The sequence below is a fragment of the Theobroma umbraticum genome, unplaced genomic scaffold (assembly GCF_002168275.2).
Source record: "Theobroma umbraticum cultivar Fairchild unplaced genomic scaffold, ASM216827v3 scaffold_30.0, whole genome shotgun sequence".
Taxonomy (NCBI): domain Eukaryota; kingdom Viridiplantae; phylum Streptophyta; class Magnoliopsida; order Malvales; family Malvaceae; genus Theobroma; species Theobroma umbraticum.
In genome coordinates, this window is record NW_018397254.1 from 5348078 (window position 1) to 5366823 (window position 18746).

Here is an 18746-nt window from a genome sequence, read left to right on the forward strand (position 1 = left end):
CAACTGTTGAGATGGGCAAAATTATTTTCAAAATATTCTTTTAAAACCAAACACATCAAAGGAGAAAAGAATCACTTTGCAAACTTCTTATCCATACCCTCTCAAGATCCTTGAATTTTAATGTCCAAACAAAAACCTTCCAAGTTCACACCTAAACCAGGCACTTGCATCACAAGATCATCTTCATCATCCTCTATTCTAGTGGCACCAAATCTTCACCTTGATTACCATTCTGAGGTACTCAAATTGGTTTAATAAGGACCATTCCACCAAAAAATTGAACAATTGATTTTTGAATATCAAATTGAAGTTTTCAAAAAATATGGTGGTCTTATCCTTAAGCCTTATGGTCTTCATCTAAAATGCCCTTTCATCCACCCTTTTACTATGAATTCATAAAGTTTCTTGAAGAACTAAAATGGATGTTTTGGTACTTAACTCATAAGTATCACATTGGTATCCAATTTCACATTGCAGACTTCTTAGAATTCATAAAAAATGTGATAAAAAGAGAAATAGAAACTTGAAAATGGAATTTCATTAACATTCTCACATGGCTCTATCCATTTTTACATTAGAAAGAACTAGTCATATCAGAGGCGGGAAAGAAGAAAGAAATGGTCATATTTATCCTTTACAAACCACAATATTTTGTGATACATGAAAGGCCACCCAGCTTGGTGCATTCCACTCAGCATGGGTATACAAGTCACTCTTTTTCAATATCAGGGAACTTGACTAGGAATACAAGACATTTCAGAGACGCATTTACCAGCACAACAAAATCATCCCTGATCATATTTGGCCTTTATTAGAAACAAAAATGTCCTAGATTATTTCCTTGAGACACCCGATCCTTATCATGATCAAATCAAATAAGCATCAAATCAAATAAGCATTAAAAGAATACAATGAAGGAATCCTTGATCCTCATAAATGGTCCTAAGACCAAAAGGACTATGGTGAGATAAATGAGGATAAGCTTGCACGACTCTCCATAAAGCCACCATGTGAAATATGCAATGGACACTGTGACACGAACCGCAAAGAATGGTTTTTACACATGTATATATGGAAAGAAAAGAATAAGCAAAGGATGGAAAAGCTTAATCTCACCTCAGACCCTAGCACAGATTATGACTAAGGCTGTATTGAGTGCCTTTTTACTTTATAGTACCAGTGTGTTTACTTTAGAGTGTCTTTACTTTAGTGTGCTTTGCTTTTGAACAATAATGTAAATATGTGTTAAACGTATGTGTACTAGAATCCTATCGTTTTATTGTAGAAAGTTTATCAGCACCATTTCCCTTCCTCTATAAAAGGGAAACTCTTGTAACTAAAAAGACAGAACACCCTTGAGCAACAAAATCCAGTGTTTTCTCCAACATAAGTCTCTAAACTTCTCTTTTCCTTTTTAGGAATTATTATGGAAGAATACACATAGATCTCTCGTGAGTTCAGATCCTTAAGTATGCTCTGTACTGATCATCTTTGAAGGAACCTATGCATCAAAAAGAGATTTGATTTTAATAACGTATTAATATCATTATTGAGAACGTTGAGCAAAGAAGATGAATTGTGCTGAATATTGAAAGTTATCCTCATAATTAAAAGGCTTGTGCCATGATTAAGGCTGATAAATTCAAGTTGTCTATATATGAAGTCAAGGTAAGTGTTCTTAAACAGATCCAAATAGCTGTTGCAACTATCATAAAAAAGAAAAAGAAAATGAAAATGAAACAGGTGTTCATTAATCATAAGCATAACAGTTTGGAACAAAAATGTTGGGTCTGGTGTGAGGAGGGTAGACTTCATTTTACTCGAAAGGCCAAAAAGGTAGAAAGGTTCTCACAACAGAAGAATCGGCTAAGTGAGCGGAATTTGGAAAGGCTTTGTCCGAGGCAGTTGAAATCTAGCACCTAAAATAGTGAAATTGGAAGACCAAAAAGAAAGAACAGGCACGGCCGTAGGATCATCTTTAAGCTACGAGATTTCGTGGTCAGCCAACTTCGCCAGCACGCAGCACTATGCAATTTGTTTAAAGAAACAAATATGTACTAATACTTTCCGAAAAACAATTTGAGATGACTTTTCTTACGTAGAAGCTGAAGCACAAAATCTTTTATTTCTTGCTTGTTAACGTTAAGCTTGTTTCCACGTGGTCAACGCATCAGGCATGCTCATTTAAGTCATTTTTAACCTTACCGGCTGCGCTGCAAATTTAATGAACGTTTTTCCCGAACCCTATCGAGAACTTCGATGGCTGCCATCACTACTCGGATCGGCCATGTTTTTCTCTCTGTGCTTTTCTCCCTTGCTTACCTCTCGGTAATTCATGGCAGACTCGATCAAGATTACAGAGATCAACTCTTAAGCTCAGCCCAGCAAGACAAACATTGGTTGGTTTCCATCTGGAGGCAAATCCATGAAAACCCCGAACTCTGCTTCCAAGAACACAACACTAGTGCTCTTATTCGCCAACAACTCGACCAAATTGGCATCCCTTATTCATACCCCATTGCCGGGACAGGCATTGTCGCCCAAATTGGCTCCGGTTCTAAACCCGTCGTTGCTCTTCGTGCTGACATGGACGCTCTTCCTCTTCAGGTGATCCTTATATTGTATTGACCTTTTCTTCTTTTTCTTAATTATGCCGGTGCTAGTCACCATGCCTTTTGTTTTATTGGCCTTAATTGTTTCCATTGGCTCTGCTTTTGTAGGAGCTTGTCGAATGGGAACATAAGAGCAAAATAGATGGCAAAATGCACGCGTGTGGACACGACGCTCACACTACCATGCTCCTTGGTGCTGCCAAGTTGCTTAATCAACGCAAAGATAGACTTAAGGTTAGCTTTGATTTGGAATCTTAATAACTGTTTAGTGATGTTCTCAACTCATTTGATGTTTAGTTGACTTAAATTCTTGTGATTGTAAAGGAAAGCCGCGTTTCAAATCTGATCACCAGACCGATATTGAGTCTATGAATCAGAATAAAAAAAAACCAAAAAAAGAAAAAGGAAAGAAATCTGTAGCCATAGTTGCATCCAGTGTTATGTAAATTATCCTTGAAGGCAATTACTGACTGCCATGGAACAATGGAGCAAAAGTTAGGTTTTGAATCATCCATGATACTTGGCTAGTTTTCTGAATCACCTCGGCCTAGAGGTAAGGCAGGGTAAAGGAATTTATTTGTATCTGCTGATCTACAAAATGATTTCTGATAAAAGTTCCATTTGCTAAAGATGGCGAATACTGTGCCCATTCATTATTACAAACTCTTCTTCATCTCATGTATGTTTTACAGCATCTTATTATTGTTGTTTGTATGTTATTGTGCAAGTTTCATTTTGATACAACGTCATATTAAACAGGTTCCATTTGATAAATATGGTTAAACTAGTGAATTAAAAGAGAAAACTGGCTATCAATAATATATTTTCCTTACAACTTCTCATTATAGTAGTTGATTCCCCTTTCTATTAAAGTTCATGTACATATATATACATATATGACATATAAGAGCATACGGACATCAGGTAAAATTCTATATATGTATAAACGCTCCGTATTAAATGCTGCAAGACTGCTAATTTAAAAATCTTCTGAAAATTGAAGGGACAGTTTGTTGTAAGAATCATGTGCACATTTAACCAATTACTCTATGTTTAACATTTCAATTCATTAGCTCATGTAACTTTTGGTGTTTAATTTTGGTTCACAGTTTTTAAACGTATATAATGTCAACTTTTCCTTTATATGCCACTGAAGGGAACTGTCAGACTACTTTTCCAACCTGCAGAGGAGGGAGGTGCTGGTGCATCTCACATGATAAGAGAAGGAGCTCTAGGTGATACTGAAGCAATATTTGGAATGCACATAGATGCTGGAAGTCCCACAGGAAGCATAGCGTTGGTTCCAGGACCAGTCTTAGCTGCTACATGCTTCTTTGAAGCCAAAATAGAAGGAGTTGGTGGGCATGCTGCAGTGCCTCATTCTACTATAGATCCAATTGTTGCTGCATCCTTTGCAATTTTGGCGTTGCAACAGCTAACCTCTAGAGAAGCTGATCCTCTCCATAGTCAAGTATGTTCCCCTTTTCTTATCTAGAAATCATTGTCAAGTTTGTTTCTGACTTGTAGTACCTTATACAGGAATCTTCCATGCCTATTCTTTGACAAATTTGACATCTATCATTTATTTGGATATGCGCAAACAATTGCCAGTGTAGTGGCTAAAGAACATAGAGCATCCAATTCGACCTAATGCTAATGTATTTTTTGCTGTAAGGTGCTGTCTGTTACTTTTATCAGAGGCGGGTCTGCATTCAACTTGATTCCACCATATGTTGAATTTGGGGGCACTCTGAGGAGTCTGACCACTGATGGCTTGCATAAACTCCAACAAAGGTTGAAAGAGGTATACTGGCATACAGCATTATTTAACCTTTGTTACTTTTGGTTTTAGTAATTGATACCATGATGAGTCATGATTTTCCAATTGAATTCAGAAAAATCCTTGCATGTCCTCTGTCCTTAGCTCTTTCTGCCTTTTAAGGCAACTGTTTTACTAACATATTGCATCTGTTTTGTTTACTTTATAGAGTGGACATACTTTTGTAACCCATTTGGTTTATCTTCATTCCTTCCTTCCTTGCCTAGATGTTATTCCCATAACCAAGATATCTTAATTTGAGAATACAAACTCCTTGTTCCCTGTTTCAAGCCAATTATTTCTTGTCTACGAAGATTGCTCCCTGTTTATTTCCAAAAAAAGAAAAGATTACTTCCTATTTGCATGCTGTATTGGTGTTCTGGGAAGTATTATAGGTTGTTTGCTGCTTTGTTGATAGATTAGTTTTCCACCATCATATCTCTGCTTCAGGTTCGATTATATTCAACTAAAATTTGTAAGATCTTGACTGCTGCCAATTGGTTTAGAACTGAGTGAAAGATGTCCTTTTTGCTTTTTCTCAGCTTGGGATGATTATGTAATTGTAACTTGTTGTAGGTTATAAAAGGACAAGCAGCCGTACACAGATGTAATGCTTCTATTGACATGAAAGAAGAAGAATACCCACACTATCCTGCTGTTTTTAATGATGATAGCCTGCATCAACATGTTCAGAAGGTTGGTGGGCTTTTGCTTGGACCTGAGAATGTAAAGACGGGCAAGAAGGTTATGGCAGGAGAGGACTTTTCCTTCTATCAAGAATTAATCCCTGGATTCATGCTTACCATTGGAATTAGAAATGAGGGAGTTGGCTCAATTCATCCACCCCACTCCCCTTACTTCTTTATTGATGAGGATGTCCTTCCAATTGGGGCTGCCCTATATACTGCTCTTGCAGAACTATACCTTAATGAGCACAAACATTCTATATTACATCAAACATTTTAAGGGCTTTAAAAGTAATGATGAAAATCCTTTATGCTGATACATTGAACCTGTCTGTATATGCAGTCAGAGGAAGTCCAACTTTCTGAATCCTTGTATACTTATGTGCAGTAGCAAACGTCCAATAGCTAGTGCATTTGTGAAAGGTTCTGTTTTGAAGCTCTCTTCATTCTTTTGGTTATGGTGGTTGTCTCTGCCATGGCACAGTGAATAGGATAATGTTCTTCGTATGGTATCTTGTTACGTAGCCACTTCTCTTTTCTCTTGTTCCACATCCCTGCGCCCCAACCCACAATGAATTCATCAAATTGCACCCGAGGGCAGTCAGCATAAGGCTAAAAGCTCACGTGGTATGTTAAAAGTGTGGCAGGTTTTAAAGCACGTAGATTTGTTGGTTGATTGCAGTCAACCAAGCGGCTTGTAAGAAAATCACAGTACTAGGAGGGTGGGACAGCGTCGTGGGAAGGGCTATATCATGAGGGACTAGAAATTATCGCACTACACGTGTTTGTTGTAGTCAAATCTTAAATGACCTTTACCGAACGCATCACATGGATCGTGAAGGGACTTGCTTTGAACAAACATGGCATGTTTCTTCTCTTGTGGGAGCATGAACCAGGGACATCTTTCCACATGCTTGACAGCCCACGCGACGTTTAACTCTAAAAGTCCAAGCCAAACTTGTTTGATATACTGTTACTACCAAGTTTATAACGACATGCATCGTTCATCATTGTTTTTGTTGTTCACGTGATCAGTTATCTTCAAAGGCGATTCAAGGAAAATGCTGTCCCCTTAAAACACCGTCGGAAAGTGGACAAGACCAGTATGTGCAATTTGGAAGAGGCCACGAAACACTGACTAAGAGCCAATTTATTCAATTCAACCAAACGAAGAAGAAGAAAAAAAAAGGTTCTGTCAATGCATGTATTAGAGATTTGGTGAAGTTCACTCTATAAGACCCCAATTTCAAATGTGTGGGTCCACCGGCTTCTGATCTTGTTCTTTTCAGTGGGTGCAACAGTTGTGAATATTGGCCCAACCTGTCCAATAAAACACTTGCGCAGTTTTAACATTCTTACCTTGTTTTTCTCTGCATATTAATTAGTAAGATATTATAACATTTTAAATTAATAAATATATAGTTTTGGGAAATATATTAAGGTTCTTAACGACTGTATCTTGTAAGATATTAAAATACACGAGATTACGTCAAATTATAAACGCTTCCAATCATCACTGCGACACTGCATCATTCTTTTGTGTTAGAGGAGGGTGTAATGCATGTTCTCTCTGTCTGGCTCTCTAACTGCTGGATAGTTCTTATACATGATCGAGATGATTAGGCGGAGCACATGAAGAAGGCAGTGGCTGATCGTGAAACATTAATAATGCCAAATAATTCGGCACTTGATTCTTTTAGTCTGTTAGGCGATTCTCCAAAAGCAAAATTTCGTTAATTAATTTATTTTGGTGTGATTAATCTAATTGCGTAGAATTAATTTGGTTATGTTGTTTAAACTGAGACAGGGAATTCAGTGGAATATAAGGGTAGCTAAACATGATCCCATAGGATCAAACCTTTGGTATCACCAGTAGGAGCAAGACATGTGTTTAGCTAATAATAATGGTTTAATTATTTAAAAAAAAGGTGCTCATGCAATTATGAAGATGTAGTAATAGAACCACGGATTTGGAAAGAAAGGAATGGGTGGGTGAGAATGATTTGCCTTAATATTAATCATTCATCCAGATTCTGCTAACCGCCCATGCTAACATTAGTTGGGACAACAAACACCCCCTAATCAGCATACCCCTTTAAAGTTAATTATTCTCAATTACTAGTATTCTTTTTTTGTTTTGTTGGAAAGGAAAAAACGAATTTGAATGGGGTCAACCTCAATTCTGGGGGACCCTGCCTTCTTGTTTGGTTGTACAATATTTTTATTTTCTTGAACATTGCATCAGTTGCAAGATTTGCAGTTTGGTGGAAATGGTTGGTTTTTGCCTTACAAAGCTAAAATGTTGGGTTAGATTTTTGGAGCAGAACACTGTCTATCTCAAACAATCAAAAATTCTCGCCATTTTAACTGGTGCTTGGCTGTCAGTCCCATTGCTGAGTCATACCCACGTGTTACCACGTAAGTAAGTTGGGCCCTCCCTTTCTACATCGGTGAAAAATGTATCCATCCTTTCGGTCCAAGCTCCTTCATGTTTTTTTCTCTATCAACTCTGGAGACTAAAGCAATATAGGCAGCTAGGTAGGCTTTGGAGTCTCCTTCAAGGAGCTTCTTGTGGTTCGGCTTTTGAGTTGGATGGAAAAGCAGAAAATATACCAGATCAATTCTCCTTGTAGGTAAGTTTGGTAAGATAGTGTACATATATAGTGGGGGAAATTAGTTTGGCTTGGGGCGCTTTGGAGCAAAGAAGAAAATGACAAAAGAAAGAGAGAGAGAGAGAGGTGGCAGGGGTAGCGTGAAGTAAAAGAGCCTTTTGAAAACCTATGAGGGAAGCAAGGGAAAGAAAAGATGAAGGCTTTGTAATTTCAAGGTCAGCATCCCATGTGATATTAACTTTCTAATAAGTAGATCTTTACACGCAAAAACTTACCAAATACAACTCTCGGATCCCCACGTTTTATCCATCCCAACTATCTTTCTTTTCTCTCTAAAATGGCAAATGCTTTTTCTTTATGATTCATTCCTAAGCAAAACTATTAAACCATGTGTCACACAATTCTTGGATGTGATACACTTTTTTATTAATTACTTGTATATAGTTCATTGAACTAACCTAGCTAGTTTAATCCCAAAAAAAAAAAACAAAAACAAAGAAGAAATCAAACCATTGCTCCAAACTTACAAGGATAGTAAAATAAAGTATCCTTAATTAATTTAACGCAAATAAGACAATTAATCTTAAGTAGTTGACGGGTCTCCCCTAAAGCTAAGAGTTAACTAGAAGCTTCCTTACCAACAAAAACGAATTCCTACCGCACCAAATAGATGAAGTAACGGTCAAAGATGATCGTAAACTTTAATGAGCATTTTTCCGTAGTAGGTGGAAGACGAAGGGAAATCACACTTCAGACCTTATTTTGAAGCTAAGGAGCGAGATGTAGTATTATTTGTCGATATTACATATTTTAAAGTTTATTTTGGCCCCTACAGTTTTCCCTCATCAACGGCATAAACTTCCACTCCATGGGTTTAATTGGTATCCATGGCAAGTCTTCCAGTGCGAGAAAGCCCCAAACTATGTATCGTACAACTCTAACCCTAAGCAATCCCTTAACCGAGGTGTAAACACTAGTGCGGAGGTGGCAAATAGAGAAAGGATTAGAGTGCTGACGAAGTGAGTGAATTGGCCGTACTAGATCATACCCAAAAAACCATCCTCGTAAAGCAGCAGGTATCCAGGTGTCCACGTAAGAGTTAAAACTTGTCTGACGAGTCACCACCTCATGAATTGAAAAATGCACCCAAAGTCGGTGGATGATGGAAGTATTATCATTGTCAATTTGGTTCTCTTTTCACATCTTTCCTTAGCCATCCACCCCCTCTCATCAACACCACTCGCCCAACAACTTCCAATTGAGCTTCCCATCGATCTTCTCTATAAATCTGCCAACTCTGCTTCACTGCTTTCCTCCCCCTTTTTTCTACCTCTTCCGCCTTGGAGATTGGAAAGATTTCCTAAAGAAATATTAAACCAAGAGGCTCTTTGTACACTAAGTGGCACTACATGTGCTGTGGATTCGCGTAGTTTGCCTTTATATGCTCTTAACCCCACCGTCCATTCCATTACTTTCTCACTCTCTTCTATATAAAAACCACTCTTCTACTCTTTAGTAAATACCATTCTCTTCTCCCTTTTGTTTCTTCGCCTCAGCTCGTGTTAGTTAAGTTCATTCATAGAGGAAATGGGTGAGGAAGCTAAGCAGGTGAGGGGACTTTCTAAAAAAAAAAACGGAAAAAACAAATTGCATGCACCCTAATTTAGTTTCGTTGAGTTTTACCATGATAATTATTGAATGATTCAATATGGATTACTTTTGGATAATTTAATTAGGCCGGTATTTGTTTTGATGTTTGGCAGGAACAAGCCGCAGCAAAGGCTCAACCAGAGGAGAAGAAAGAAGAGAAAAAGGAAGAGAAGGCAGAGGAGAAGCCTGCAGAAGAAAAGAAGGAGGAACCACCCCCGCCACCTCCTCTTGTCTTGTTTGTGGACTTACATTGCGCGGGCTGTGCAAAGAAGATCGAGAAATCCATCATGAAGATTAGAGGTAATAAATTCATATTGATTCGATGCTATATATCTGTGTCTTTCACTAATTAATTGGTCATAATCCTTTATGTAACTACTACAATCTTCACATGGTTGGTGGACGTACGCTGGCAGGTGTGGAAGGAGTTGCGATCGATATGGCTCAAAACCAAGTGACAATAAAGGGAATAGTTGAACCCCGAGCAATATGTGCTAAAATCATGAAGAAAACCAAGAGAAGGGCTAAAGTTCTGTCTCCCTTGCCTGCTGTTGAGGGTGAACCTCTGCCAGAAGTTGTTACTTCACAGGTTTCATGCAGCTCCTTATTTCACCCAAGAAAACAAACGAAAAGATAGCACTTATAAATTTAAAGAAAAAAAAAATCGTTTCCCGTTTCATATATGGAAGTATTAATGGCATTGTTTTGGTTAACTATTCCAGGTTAGTGGATTAACAACCGTGGAGCTTAACGTAGACATGCATTGCCAAGCCTGTGCTGAGCAACTCAAGAGAAAGATTCTGAAAATGAGAGGTATAATATTAATTGGCTGGTTGTCCCGTGGCCTTGCATTTAGAAAGAGTTATTAGAATCATCCATCGAAAATTCAGTTTGGTTAAGGTTCATGCCAATTTTACAAGGGTACACCTTTGGGTAACGAAACATCGTTAATTTATTTAGTGAATTTGTAGCATAATAGGCCACTTGGCCAGCAAAACGCAAGAGGATAATTGTAATTGCGATTGACCAACTGCACGAGGAATTGAAAAAGGTTCAGATAAAAGTCACAAGAGTCCAAATATTTAGAATGCTTAGTTGGTTAATATATGATTTTTTAATTAAAAAGTAATTTTTTTTTCTAATTATAAAAAAATAATAATAAAAGTGACAAGAAAAGGAATCCTATATGGGCAAACAAAGGCCGTGTGGCCTTTCCAACGTGGCAAGCAATTATTTGTGCATGCTTTTGGACTTTAACTAACACTAGTCTCGATCAGTGTCATGTACCGTTATTGTGAAACTAAGGGATTTGGTATTTTATAAGGGCAACCGACAATTAATAAAATATGTATGTTTATTGGCACTTCATAGTTCAGGGATAATTGTAGAATTGATTCTGATGTTTATTAATTTTTACATTCAGGCGTACAAAGTGCAGCAACAGACCATAGCACAGGCAAAGTTACAGTCACGGGTACCATGGATGCAAACAAGCTAGTGGATTATGTCTATAGACGCACCAAAAAGCAGGCCAGGATCGTGCCACAACCGGAGCCTGAGCCTCAACCTGAACCCGAGAAAAAGGAAGGCGAAGAGAAGCCAGCCGAAGAAGCCAAGCCCAAAGAAAACGCCGAGAAAAAAGAAGAAAAACCACCCGAAGAAGCTAAGGAAGAAGTTAAGAAAGAAGAAGCTGAAAACAAAGAAGGCAAGGAAGTGGAGAAGAAGGAAGGAGCACAAGAGAATAACATCAGTATTAATGAGGACGAATCCATGAAGAGGATGATCTACTACTACCAGCCCCTTTACGTCATCGAGCGAATGCCTCCTCCTCCTCAGCTCTTCAGCGATGAAAATCCCAACGCTTGTTGCATTTCGTAGTCGTCATAGTATCGAATCATTTCGTGATGACAAGGTTTTTAGCTTCTAATTAGTTAATTTTTACTATAATGTGGAGTAGTATATAGAATATAGTTAATCTTCAGTCCGTACCACTGATGATGAGAATTTTAGAAAGTCTGGTGGACGGCTCATATCAGCCAGGGAATGTGGGGAGTGCCGCAGTGGGATCATTGTACAACTGAGTTGATTAATAATATCATCATTCTGTATTAAATGTATCATAGTGTATGTTAAGTTAAATATATATACAATATACATACATGATTTTTTGCTGTATATATATACTTGACGTAATATGTTTGTTCATAAAACCTACTACTATTTAGATTCGGTAAGCCATTACTTTAATAAAAAATGATTTACTAATAACCCTACACTTTTAATTATATTAAAATTTTAATGTTTAAGAAATTTATTTGTTCTACCGACAGTCATAAATTTTGATGATGTACTATAATATTTTTTTATATATAAAAATTAATTACAGAAAGTTGTTCCATATTATAATATTATGATAATATTATAGTATCATTCTGAATGTCTCAAATTTTGTTCTTTTGTTGGGGAAAATTTAAGATAGGGCCAAATAAATATTGATTATGTTTCTTTCTCTCTCTCGTCCTTTTTTTTTTTTAATAATGAAAGTTTTTGTCTAAAGTAATAAAGACAAGTGAATATATAGGAGTCAGGAATAAGTAATAGCTAACCCTTATGTCATGGTAAAACGTTAATTACGTAAGAGAACTTCTGAGCTATAACATAAGATCAACTACGACCGGATGGGTAGATTTTGTGGGATTGGCTGCATGTTAATTAATTAGATTTAACGTATCCCTAATTAAATTACTGTCAGTAGTTTTGTTACAATATTTATGTATATTGTTTTTAAAGTAATTATAGCTTTACAGTGTTACAGTTGAGATTAATGACAATATATCTCTAAGATTCAACAAAAACATCCAAAAAAATTAGACAGCAAATTTAAAATTTTCTCTTTCAATATCTATTTAAAAAAATTTATCACTATTTTTTTTTTTACTCAGCAAAAGTTATCACTAATCAAAATTTATTACGACTTTTGATCTACTAAGTATTTTTTTTATTAGTGTCTTTTTAAATAATTTCTAAAAGCAATTTGTTTTGTACTACCTGAATAGGTATCCTCTCACCTTTTAACTTATAATTTAATAAGATTAATTTCTCCGAAATCAATCAACTCTGGATGGAGCGTAAATAAATGGCCAATTGCCAGTTTTGATGCTTATTTAACATAGTGTTTGCATGGCCGCAAGACCCTGTAGGTCTGTTGCCTTTGATGAGGCTTAATCATGATCATTCAAAGATATACCATCCGTTTTTGCATTTACAATTTCTTGTGATGAAATCTTATACCCAGGTTTATAACTTCGATTTCTCACTATTTAATGAAACACACACATTTGCAATTGTTTTTGGATTTTCATCGGGTCGACATCTTATCCGACGCAAAAGAAACAAAGCAACAGCCTGATCAGTTAATTTCTGAAATGATTCCCTTAAGCAGTCCGTGCACAGAGGTGGATAATATGACGTAGATACCCTAGCAAAGCACCAGCATCAACATTTGTACTTTCTCTTCGTCTTCGCCTAAATCTAGCTAGCGTTCTATATTTGTAGCGGCGCTGTCCAATTCCCCAGATCACGATCACCATGCACAGTCCCTACGAGCCCTGGGACTGATCAAAGGTATCAAATGTGGGGTAAAAGAGGGCATATAATATTCCAAACCTTTCGTGGATGTCACATGTTAAAAGGATAGAATAAAATCCCAAAACTGATAAACGGATAAAAATTGATAGGTTTAAGATTCTCTGAAGAGATCAGGGGCGTGGGCTTCACATGGTAGGACCTCTGTCTGCATATGAGATCTGAGTCATCCCCATTAAAGCCAAGAGAGACACCAGAATCTGACCCCACATTTTATTTTCTTACGTGGCATTTGAAAATGTCTGAGAGGCTACGCATTGCCGTCACACCTGTCCACTGTCTTTTTGTCCCACGCATCAATTTAGTCAGGGCTATGCTCTCACTTCCCTACTCCTTATTTGAGGTGAATGTTCCAACAACAAAGACAAAGTGAGGCCACAACTTTTCTCAGACAAAAGAAATTTTTTTTAATCAAAAGTTCCCTTTTTTTTTGGAAGTTAATTAAGGGATGCGTTGATAGATAAAGATAAAGTAAATGCATCATAAATGCCCTTTATAAGTAGGGGGAAAATGATAGGTTGTCGATCAAAATTGAAGATTAAAAAGCTGAAGGAGCTTGCACTAACAACTTTATTAGAAAATAAAGTTAATTTAGACATTAAAGCAGCTTTGTTGACTACCATGACTGTAAGTGAAGTGTCCAACAGCTTTTATTGACTAACTACTCTCTCTCTCTCTCTCTCTCTCTCTCTCTCTCTCTCTCTCTCTCTCTCTCTCTCTCTCTCTCTCTCTCTCTCTCTCTCTCTCTCTCTCTCTGTCGGCTAAGTTTTCTATCTAAACAATGCTGATCTTCCAAATCATTCTGAGGTACTATACAACGTCACTAAAGTTCAAATCAATTGGTTGATGGCTGTGGAAAGGTATATCTCAGTTGCAGTTAGAGACGTTTGATTGGAGATTGATTTTACTCAAGTGAAAATGAATCTATATCTAAGTGAATTCAACATATATAAGAAGATGAATTAAAACGTTACATATTTGATGAAGAAATGACCATATCAAAACAAAAAATTAGGGGACAGATGCCCTGCCAGGCAGTTAAGCAAAAGTATGCATGCATGTGCATGGCGGCTTCACCAACGACTGCACAGCAGATGATGCCTTGCGCACTTTTAATTTTTGCACAATATACAATAATTTTCAGGTACACATAATCATACTGCATTAGGTTTAGTCTCTTGTTGTTTTCCTTTCTCTATGCTTCCCAAGTTCCAATTTCAAAGAGAAAGCAACTTCGTTGATAAGAAAAACAATCCACATGGGAGCCAAATTATACGTATATAAGGATATCCAATCCCCATGATGAAAAGGAGATGGTTCACTGCACTTTTGATAAACAAACAGCTGTGCTGACACATCTTATACCCCTATCCAAGTCAACATGACACCCCTTCCAAAGACAGGGCCTCCCCCATTAAAGTATCTTTTGACAATTAAATTGACCTCCTGAACCTGACCAGATCAAGCCACCAGGATAAACGATAAAGCATGAACAGCGACAAGAAGAAAATTAAATGAAGAAAAGGTAGGGGGAAAAGAGACCACTAGCCTTCGTTACCAAGATATCCACGATCGGCCAGTGGTCTTGCATCAGTATCTTGTGAATCTCTTATATAAGGCGTTTGCCAAATTCGATGCAGTGACAACCGAGAAGAAATAACAACATCGATAAGAAGCAAGATCTAGTTTCAATTAGGTTGGAGCTAGAATGGCAAACATGCAAATAGTTGTAGCTAGCAAGAATGTGGAGCCACAGTACGTGGAGATGATAGTGCCTTTGTATTCTTACGGGTGTGAGAGGAAAGTGAAGAAGGCTTTGTCCCATCTCAAAGGTAAATATCTGATTACTTAATTTCTTCATTATCTCTATATGAAACCATGGTGTGACATATCCATGGGCTGTCGTCGCCTAATTTCAAAGTTGTCTCTACGCTCTCTGCCCTGCATCCTGGTCCGGTGTCCGCGTTCAAAGCTTAGCATTTACATTCCTCTTGCTAGATTGTAGTCTTAGATTAAGGCCCAAGCCCAAAACGTTTCGAAATAATGGTTATTGGACCTACAATTGTCCATGAAATAACCAACACTTTTATCATTTGTCCCGTTGGTCTATTGAATTTCAAACTAAAATAGAAAAGCAGCATATGAAAAGCAATGCAACGCACCCCCACTCCTTTCAAATGCATGAATAGTTTCATCAGAGGAAAGGGAGAAAATAAAATTTGTAATCACACACCTGGTTTCTTTTCAATTTCCTCTTTTCTTTTCCTTCTTCCTTCGGGTGTTGCACTTCCTACGTTTTAATGAGGCCAAATTAAATTATTAGCCCCTCTCCCTCCCATTGGTTGGCCACGACTGTAAAGTTTAGTTAACTAAACACTTGGATACCTTATGAATTTTTGCAATCAAATCATAGACCCTGGGCCATAAGGTAAATTAATGTATTACCAAGCTTCATGCCATGTTTAGGGCAACTGTGTTGAAGCTCCTTGTTGTGATATGGCAGGAATATACTCGGTAACTGTAGACTATAATCAACAAAAGGTAACAGTGTGGGGAATATGTAACAAATTCGATGTGTTATCAACGATGAAGAGCAAAAGAAAAGAAGCTCGTTTTTGGAAGCCAGAAGACAACATTGAGATGGAAGAGGCACAACCATCATCGCCCCAACCTTCTCTTCCTCCCAAGGGCTCCAGTAAACCTTCTTTAGCTCTAATGAAGGCTCGCTCTCTAAGCTGGAAGGCATGGCAAAAGGTCTTCACCAGATCCTATTCTTTCTAAAGATAAGAAATTAACTATGCACGCCAAGGAAAAAGGGACATGGGAAAAAGGCGTATGTGCATGCCTCTACGTTTTCCAAACCAAAAGGGAAAAGGAGTGTAAATTTGATGTCATACGTTTTCTCCTCTCATTTGTAAATAAATTGCGGGTTCAAGATAGTCGGCTCTCTCATGGAAATTTCTCTGCTTAATTATGTCTCATTGTTAGGTGGTAGTATTTAAATTGGACTTTGCGTTTTATCATTTTTCTTGAATATAAAATAGAAATCATATGTCATGCGCGTGTTTGGGCAGTTGGCCGTATTAGTTGACGGCCAAAATCAACGGCGAGAATACCCGAAATCAAAAACCTGCCTAATGCAGAAGGAAAACATGCCTCGTGTGCCACGACTCAACTGATTTGGCTACTTCGCAAGGCATGCATGCACTGTGTTTTGGAGCAGAAGGGAAGCTTGGTTTTTTCCCAGATACGGAAGGTAAATGGGGGGTCCAAAGTCCGAACTCTGACGGTGCCAAATTCTCCACGCAACACCGAAAAGACTTTAAAGCCACTCCACGTCCCACCGAAAACAATCCTCCAATAGATCCACGCCATGTCATCAGAAATAATGTAGAAACAAAAGCAAAGTGATCCCCTAATTAATGCCCAAATATAGATAAGATTTGGTTGATGGACACATAAACCATAAATTACTGTTGAACGATGATGGGTTGATTTAATTGGTCAAGTTTTCTATATCTATGTCAGCGGCTTTTTGATTCGAGATTTACCCATTTATTTGCGGGGGATAAATTCTAATTAAGTTTTAATAATTAACTTAACCCATCCTATTTTTTTTAATACATGGATTAAGAAAGGGTTGAAATGTGATTAGTTAAAGTTAACGATTACAAATTAACTCGTAAGCTGACCCAAGAGAAAAAAATGTGAAAACCAATATTCATTCCATCATTAATCACTCTAATAATTTATTGATCCATGATTACGAATATGAAAATGTGGATAATACACCCATGGATGAAATGAAAGATTGAAGGAAAAAAACGAGAGAACCGAAAAGGTGGGTAGATCCCACTGCTAGCAAGTTTACAAGCTTGGCTGCATCTTTTGTCCACTTGTTTCACCAAAGCATTCAAAAGCTTCATTGGGCAAGCTAAAAGTAAATTCACCTTTTTGCTTATTAGAGACATTTTGGAATTGGAGGCCTAAAAGGAAAGGAAAACCGAAGAAAAGTTTCTCTTACTCTCCATATCCAAAAGGCCAAAAAAAAAATATAAGATCAAGGAAGATGATTAAAGTATCGACTATGGCGGAGCTGTTAGGAGAATGCACGGTGGCGCTGGCAAGGGTGACGGAGAGGCTGCTAGCACCGAGGCCAACGCTTCATTTTCGTCGGCTTACCTCTTCTTCTTCTTCTCCTGCTGCTGCCACCCTGAATCAGGACTCTTCTTTCCTCGTCTACTTTTAGTATATTCTATTGGGTTCTTATTATTTCTTTATTTTTAGTCATTTTTTTTAATCGTCGTCATCATCAGCACTCTTCTGTGTACATTTGTCGGAGTTCGTTTGTGATTCATCATCATTCGTTTCTAATGCACTGCGATTTATGTAATTTCGAGGAAACTCCTTTTTTCATGCGAGATTAATGCATTGGTGTGGCCTGAATTCTAAATTATTTTCTATGCATTCACGTCCCTACTACATGTACTTTTAACTTGAACAAGCTTTCATATTATTTGCTCTTTTTGGCAAAAAAGAAAAATGATTGTGTCCGCTCAGCTGGTAATCGCTGTAAGGATAAGATATATATATCTTCAAAGCATAAGCTATTATGAGCAGAAAATTGTTTTGATCTGATCGAAAGGATGAACCAATGCAGATTTATTTTTATAGATTGCTTGTTTTTGTGAATGTTAGCCGGACTATGGGGTTTAGGGTTTTACCCACAATTTTTTACCTCACTTGAAAAGGCGAATATAACTTTTTTCTTCGAGGCGCCGAGTGGGGGGCTCTCTTCAGTCTTCCCTTGTTAGGATTCGGTTTATCCAAAAATTCTTCTCACTCATTATTGATTTTTGGCGTTTTGAGTCACGAGAGGGGATAATGTCAAATCTATAGTTCAAATTAAATTAGAAATGCAATAGTCCCACATCTCCTCCGGCTCCATCCCAGCTTTCGCATTTACTTTGATGAACAACAGAAACAGCTAGCAATGATAAGGAGAATTGCTTGTTTTGAATTCTATGCTTCATCATTGACTTTTTGACCTTTTGCCCAATTCTAGATGAGGATAAGGCGTAGGAAGCGCGCTCTAGCTAGCTCTGCCTGATATAGGAGGCTGGACACTACTCCAATGGTTGTATCAACACAGTAAAAGAGAGCTGCATTCCCTATAAGATAAAAAACAAAAAAAGATCCTTTAATTACTTAGGGTTGATCAAAACCCTTTCTCACAACTGGTATTACTTGTTGCTCAGAACTGGTTTTATCAGCACGACGTGGATGATGATATCTGATGACAGAGTTGATTAGTAGGCAATGCATGATAGTGATTCGGAATATGATCGTGATAAGAATACCAGAAGTTGAGATATGTTACTATCTAATCTCTTGTTGGATGATTTGTCAAAGTAGTCCTTCAAGCCTAAAATGTTGGGAGTTTTGAGTTGTTTATGCCAATAGCAATACAACGAATCAAATTGGAGTGGTTGGATAAGGTAATGATTCACTGTAAGTAAAGTGAGTCGAAACGTTTTAAGTATAAGAGTGTTTTTGAAGTGATTCCAGATAATTATAATGGTAATCTTTAAGATCATCATCAAAATAGCATTGACATTGAAGGCGGACTTAGCCCTTTCTTAATTTGAAAAGAATATCCAAAGCGCCTTCAACTCGACAGCGCCCATCACATTTGTTTTACTTTTCTTCCTTGACGAGCTTG

At 37.5% G+C, this 18746-nt stretch overlaps 3 protein-coding genes across 4 annotated transcripts; all 3 read left to right on the forward strand.

Annotated features, from left to right (window-relative positions):
- The first annotated feature begins 1877 nt into the window (after positions 1-1877).
- LOC110410308 (IAA-amino acid hydrolase ILR1-like 3) lies at positions 1878-5575 on the forward strand. The gene is made up of 5 exons (XM_021419978.2): positions 1878-2607; positions 2721-2846; positions 3769-4083; positions 4288-4416; positions 5008-5575. Exons 1-5 carry the CDS (start codon positions 2260-2262, stop codon positions 5395-5397), a joined length of 1308 nt encoding a protein of 435 aa, XP_021275653.1. The 5' UTR covers positions 1878-2259; the 3' UTR covers positions 5398-5575.
- A 2233-nt stretch (positions 5576-7808) lies between these two features.
- LOC110410396 (Heavy metal transport/detoxification superfamily protein) lies at positions 7809-11492 on the forward strand. Of its 2 annotated transcripts, none has more exons than XM_021420174.1 (5): positions 7809-7944; positions 9493-9679; positions 9796-9968; positions 10102-10192; positions 10803-11492. In XM_021420174.1, the coding sequence occupies exons 2-5, from the start codon at positions 9667-9669 to the stop codon at positions 11255-11257; spliced, it is 732 nt and encodes a 243-aa protein (XP_021275849.1). In that variant the 5' UTR covers positions 7809-7944; positions 9493-9666; the 3' UTR covers positions 11258-11492. The 2 variants fall into 2 exon arrangements, with proteins under 2 accessions (XP_021275849.1, XP_021275762.1); XM_021420087.2 differs by lacking the exon at positions 7809-7944 and adding an exon at positions 8932-9337.
- Positions 11493-14451: 2959 nt separating this feature from the next.
- LOC110410522 (Heavy metal transport/detoxification superfamily protein) lies at positions 14452-15963 on the forward strand. Its single transcript, XM_021420295.2, has 2 exons — positions 14452-14856; positions 15528-15963. The coding sequence occupies exons 1-2, from the start codon at positions 14733-14735 to the stop codon at positions 15803-15805; spliced, it is 402 nt and encodes a 133-aa protein (XP_021275970.1). The 5' UTR covers positions 14452-14732; the 3' UTR covers positions 15806-15963.
- The last annotated feature ends 2783 nt before the right edge of the window (positions 15964-18746 follow it).